Here is a 6812-nt window from a genome sequence, read left to right on the forward strand (position 1 = left end):
AATTAGGCATTTGTAAGGTTGAAAAAAATGCACGTAATTACGTAATTATACATGCGCACACATGCATACCTACATGCATGCGTATGTACGTACATACATGCACATACATACATACATACATACATACATACATACATACATAAATGCACACATCTCTGGATTAGGTTAGCATACATGTACTTGCATAGTTATGTCATATATTTGAATGTGTGAAACATTTCTAATATATAATTACCAGCTACCTCAAGATATACAATGTATATTCAACAGTGCAGTGGACAGGCTATAGTATTGTGAACTTTATTACACAACTATTATGTTGGTACAGTGAAGTAAATAACAAGAAAAGCTTGGCACTGTTTAAATACATGTACAATAGCAAGAGAAAATTCTCTCCCAAGAATTGTAAAACAAGTTTCAAAAAAAAAATATTTTGAGCCAGGTACATGCTCTTCTATGGGAAGCCGTTCAGGCCAAAAGTATTTTTTTATTTTTGCTATAGTATTTTATATTTTTCGTACTTACAAACTAATTTTAACCGTTTATGTACTTTTATTCCATGTTCACATTATTTTAATTGAAATAAGTTTGCATTTATTTGAGAATATTGTTTTATTTTTCGTCAAACCAGAATTATTTTAAGGATTATATATAATTGAAAGTCAAAATATATTTTTTGTTAAAGTTTTTTATTTTATTTTTTAAATTCAAAATTTTTCAACTTTTTTTTTTTCTTCCCAACTTTTTTTTTTGGCCGAGTCTGCTGACCAGCGCCTGTCACGAGTACGTCGTGCTCGTGACAGGCATGTCCTTCGACATCCATTACGAGTCGGACGTGTTTCGGCGTCAAATACACCTTCTCATTACCTTCAAAATTGGTCATTCAACATTATATCAGATCTCAAAACTGTTAATTTACTTCAGCCGCGTACACACATGTGTACACCGTCACGTTAAGGTTATGACCGCATGTATGATGTATTACATGATGTAGTACGTAAGACACGATCCATGTGCAAAGGGTAAAGGTATAGTTAATCTAAAACAACTAAAGTTTGTTGCATCAATAACAATTACATTCATTCTTGTGAAACTGACCAGAATTGAAATAAGATGGTACACTATACTGTGAGCGTGAGCAAAACAGCTTTAGGAACAAAAACATGAGGAAAAGCGAACGCGTATTTCCAATGGGTCAGTCAGGTACTACTTCTTGTACGAGCGCACATGTTGACGTCGACCTGTTGTATTACAAATCAACCTAAACCAGCTTTTATCGCCTTGTTATCATCATCATCATCATCATCATCATCATCATCATCATCATTATCGTCGTCGTCGTCGTCGTCGTCGTCGTCGTCGTTGTTGTTGTTGTTGTTGTTGTAAAGATTCAGTTTACTTCATCGTACATTGTAGTATACTTTCTCTTGGTGTTCTGAGTACACATGCATATATCATGAAAAGTTGAGAATAACACGTCTACGTACTATGTAATACAGTAGGTCGACGTCAACATGTGCGCTCGTACTAGAAGTACCTGACTGGCCTATTGGAAATACCTTTGCCCGTTGCACATGGATCGTACGCGGCTGAAGTCGCGGTTGTTGGAAAAAACAGATACTATCACACGTAAATTAACAGTTTTGAGATCTGATATAATGTTTGAGCGATCAATTTCGAAGGTAATAAGAACGTGTATTTGACGCCAAAATACGAATGTGAAGCTATCATCATATTCATATTCATCTTCCCTTTCAAAAGTAGACCTCCACCCTCAATGTGAATATATGAAGATAGCTTCACACGTTCATCATCAGTAAGATTCGAAGTCTTCCGAATGGGTGCGAACACGCATTCGGCAAATCACATATCCTTAATTGACATGTTGAAATCATGTGATTGTAATTACTTTCCCTTGATTTGCGTGGATTTTCATGCTCTATTTTTATTTTTGTCAGAGTATCAAAGTATTGTTGTCATATAAAAAACTAATTTGGATGTTTAGTATGCCTTTCCCATATCTTTGAAAATGAAATATCAGTATATCATATGGGTGTACAAAACACCTATATGAGTAATGTAATAAAATACGGCCTGGATGGGTGTGTTTTGAATCCGTGACATCAAGTGACAAGGTGATATCACTTGGCCACTTAGTGTCATGGATTGTTTTGATTTCCCGCAGTGCCACTATCTTTGAAACCCTACTTAACACTTAACACTTACACTGGTGAAATTTACACAAATTGTCAAAATAGTGTTGTCAAGACGACAATTATCACAATGTATGTAGTTCCCTTGATAGGGGAGGGGCAACGCAATTGATTGTAAAAAATATGGTCCATGACAACAATAGTTCACGGAGCAAATTGGATACTCTGGCAAAAATAAAAAGAGAGCATGAAAATCCACGCAAGTCAAATGAAAATTAATTACAATCACATGATTTCAACCTGTCAATGAAGGATATGTGATTTGCCGAACGCATGTTCGTACCCATTTGGGAGACTTCGAATCTGATGATGAACGTGTGAAGCTATCATCATATTCACATTGAGTGTAGAGGTTAACTTTTGAATATGAATATGATGGTAGCTTCACACTTGTCGCCGGAATACAGTCTGGACATTCGATCTCATTTGCATACGGTCAGAGTTGAATCACATCAAATGGCGCGCTTTTTCATGTGTTCCTTCGAGATGCTATCTACATAACAATACAGTGTTATTTTTAGAATGCTACATGTACAATGTTCCAAAGTCACTGTACAATCTACAAGTGACCTACTTGCATGTTTTGTACCTTCAAAAAACATAGTTTCACGTGAGATTTTTCATTATACCGTTTTGTTTGGTCGATGTTCGTTTTCAGATTTCTCAGTTTCACTTCCGTGAAGAAAACATACCCGTCGTAAAACGGCCTGGGCTAAGAGAAAGACGCACGGGCTAAGCATGTCACATACATCATTCGATTTGTTATTAAATTCTACACAGATGAAGCCCTGCAACGTAAAATCTGTCCATGCAATGATATTCAACTATATCTCTGAACATGTAACCTTGTTTGTTTTTAGAAATTTAGTGCAACGTACTCTCGACTACTGTAGGTTTTACTGGCTCGTTTTCCGTCCGTATGCAAGTAAAATGTGATCAAAATGCATCATGCTAAAAATCACAGCACAGTTAATCACTGTATGAAAATTCACGAAATTTGACCACGGCCTTTATTTTTGCCGATAAAGTCAAATGACAGTCAAACTTTCAAGGCAATTTTTATTTTCAATAATTCAGTTTTAGTCATCATTGATCAGCTAGGAGTTATAATTTCTATGCGATGTTTTAAAAATAATAAACACAATTGGCCCATGTATTTTCCAGATATAAATTTCATCTCATGTGATTTTCTTGTTGCTTGTTTATGTGTAAACATGTTTTTCATCAAAGAACATTTCACTTTACGTATATTTTTTTGTGTCGAAAATATGTCACTTGGATAAGTCACGATGCACTCTGTGATCAATCGATAAAAATGTTGTAATTCTTTCCGAACATTTGCTGGAATTTCCACTTCTCAGAGAGCCTTACTCATAATAATGTTTGTCATGTTGTATTTAAAGATTCAAACTCTATAAAAGCATCAAATTCTATGAATATTTAGACCGAAGTAGGATTTCAACGTTAATGCACGATAAATATACGCAGACAGGCTGCGCAGACGAATGACGGAATGTCCAGACTGTACGCCGGAACACGTCGTAATGGATGTCAAAGGTCACGCCTCGTACTCGTGACAGGCGCCGGGTACGAGCACGACGTGCTCTGCACCGGCGCCTGTCAGCAGACTCGGCCAAAAAAAAAAAAAGTTGAGAAAAAAAAAAAAAGTTGAAATTTAAAAAAAAATAATTTTAAAAATAAAATAAAAAACTTTAACAAAAAATATATTTTGACTTTCAATTATATATAATCCTTAAAAAAATTCTGGTTTGACGAAAAATAAAACAATATTCTCAAATAAATGCAAACTTATTTCAATTAAAATAATGTGAACATGGAATAAAAGTACATAAACGGTTAAAATTAGTTTGTAAGTACGAAAAATATAAAATACTATAGCAAAAATAAAAAAATACTTTTGGCCTGAACGGCTTCCCATACTCTTCAATAATTTCACTTAAAAGAAAATACTCTGGATATTTTGTGACTCACATCATGTAAATAAAATTCCCCGTCAACATAGTGGGTTGGATAATATAAAATTTAATGTAACTCATTGTCATGGCATACTTTATGTAAGGCAAACTTGTGTGGGGGATTAATCATTTAATTTTTGTCCTTCCTTTTCTTGTTTGCTTAAAATGGCTTTTTTTGTGATCAACTCATCTGTGTTCTACATCTTACTGTGCAATCACACTAATGTGATTGCAATTGCCATTTGCAAAGATGACTTTTCCAAATGGCTGATCATCTGTTACACAGATACCACGCAGCCAATTCTTCACCTCGTTGTGAAGGCAGCAAACATATTTACCATCTGATTCAAATTTCAACACTCTCTTATTGCCAGAATCTGTGACATATGCATAACCATGCTTGTCAAGACACACAGCATTTGGCTGCTTCAGCTGGCCATCTCCACTTCCCTCCCTACCAAACAAATACAGGAAGTGACCATCAGAATCAAATACTTGTATTCGATGGTTACCAAAATCTACTACAAACAAATTGCCTTTGATATCAAAAGATAGAAAAACCGGGTTATTAAGCTCACCATCTTTGTTGCCATTATGACCAAAGGACTTAATAAAAGTGCCACTCTGTAGATAAATATGAATACAATGGCCATTCAAATCCCCAACATAGACTCTCCCATTCATAGGACTTATGGCAACACCAAAGGGAAACTTGAATTTCTCCTTCCCAAAGCACCTTTTCAGTTTACCATTTGCATCACAGACAAGTACTTGCTTATTTGCACGATCTGTGATGAACATATTGCCTTCAGCAGATACAGCAATATCATATGGTTCAATTTCGTTTCCAACGCCAGGAAATAGAAACACCCTTTGGTGATTACCACCTTGACTAAAAGACTGTAGTCTGTGATTATTTTGATCACAGACTAACACATTTCCTTCCTTAGTCAATGTCAGTCCACATGGATAGTTCAGCTTACCTACTGCCGACCCCCCTTCCCCAAACTGACATACCAACCCTTTCTTAGGAATGACTTTAATTCTAACTGGTGATTCGTGAACTGCTTTCTTATGTACTGATACTGACAGTTCATGTTCACCTTCCACCCGTGCATATGCTTTCAAAGTCAATGTTCCATCTTGATTATCGTTTACTTCAACTTTCTCTGTGGTGTTTTCTGGCGTTTTCATTACTGCATCAACTTGGCCCATTCTAGGTGTCGTCGAATGCTCCTGACAGCTGTGTGTTGCTATGGTAACCACAATGTCTTCATTCAACCTCACAAACTTTGGAAAGAAAGTTACTTTGTAATTCTCTTTGATGACTACCCCCAAACTCTTTTCTTTACAGAAGTCATCACATGGTTTGAACTCCATGTAGTCATTCTCTATGGGATCCGTCCGTGTCTCTACTTTCAGTAATTCTTCCATCTGAGCTGACACTCCTTTCTTAGCAGACATCACCTGTGCAGCATTCCCAAAATGCATCAAGTTTTCAGCATACTCTCTCGCGTTTGATAGATCATTCTCTGTTATTTCCAGTTGTTTAATCTGTGCATTTAAGTTCACGTTTCTGCTATCATACTCATCTTTCATCTCGCTCAGAAGTGTGTCACCATTTTCTTGTACCATTGTAGAAACTTCATCTATTGTCTTTCGTATGTGTTCTTTCATTTTCTTTTTCTCTGACTGATAACATTCATCCAGTGATGTTGCTACTTCCCTCATTGTTTGCTTACTGTCTGTTGCTTCGGTTTCTTTCACTTTTACTTTGTCGACCATATCCGTCAATTGTTTGCGATAATCGCTGGCAGCTTCTTTCACACACCTGTACTTATGTTCAGGTCTTGGATGTTCCAACGCAGTACACTTCAAACAGATTGCCGATTCACAACTATCACAGTAGAATTCGACCTTGTATTCAGGGTGCAGAGTACAGTACATTGGAGGTTGCACTGTGGTGGGGTCATCGGACTTCGCTGCAATATATTCATCTATGGGAATCATATTATGCAAGCGAATCGCCGGAACTCGACGATGTGAAGTGACACATTGCGCACACACATCGAGACCACAATCAACACAGTGCTTGATACGTTCTCCCTCAAGACACATCTCACACGTTTTTGATTCAACGGAGCTTGTACTCCCATCCCGCTTACTGAACATATCAAGTAATTCATTTATAAACGTATTGTTGGCAATACCTTCGACACCATCTTGCACCTGATAAGTTCTACGGCATATCGGACAGGTTATACCACTTTCACTCACCAGTTTACGTAGACAGGGTTCACAGAAGTTGTGTAGACACGGCAGACATTTAGCATTCTTGTACCGCTCAGAACAGATCGTGCAGACTAGGAAATTCTCGTTGATTTTTTTGAGGAACTGTAGCTCTTTGGACGCCATTGTGAACTGCAGTTGTACCCCAATTAAATCATAAATGACCGTATACGATGCGATGTCAGTCACCTGACCAACCCTTTGTGTTGGCACCCTAAATTACCCGGTAGACTAGTGATAAATTATATACAAAATGCAAGATAGGGCACCGTAGAGCGGGATCTGTACATATCTTTAAAAAACTCGTATGACGAAATAGTTTTCTTTCGAATGA

General features: G+C 36.9%; 1 protein-coding gene across 1 annotated transcript; it reads right to left on the minus strand.

Moving 5' to 3' along the window:
- Positions 1 to 4342: 4342 nt before the first annotated feature.
- LOC144448711 (tripartite motif-containing protein 2-like) lies at positions 4343 to 6607 on the minus strand. Its single transcript, XM_078139009.1, has one exon. It carries the CDS (start codon positions 6602 to 6604, stop codon positions 4394 to 4396), a length of 2211 nt encoding a protein of 736 aa, XP_077995135.1. The 5' UTR covers positions 6605 to 6607; the 3' UTR covers positions 4343 to 4393.
- Between the last annotated feature and the right edge of the window lie 205 nt (positions 6608 to 6812).

The sequence above is a fragment of the Glandiceps talaboti genome, chromosome 17 (genome assembly GCF_964340395.1).
Source record: "Glandiceps talaboti chromosome 17, keGlaTala1.1, whole genome shotgun sequence".
Lineage (NCBI taxonomy): Eukaryota > Metazoa > Hemichordata > Enteropneusta > Spengelidae > Glandiceps > Glandiceps talaboti.

Bases quoted from the DNA above. Each gene is read 5' to 3' on its own strand.
- LOC144448711 (XM_078139009.1), bottom strand. From the start codon at position 6,604: ATGGCGTCCAAAGAGCTACAGTTCCTCAAAAAAATCAACGAGAATTTC.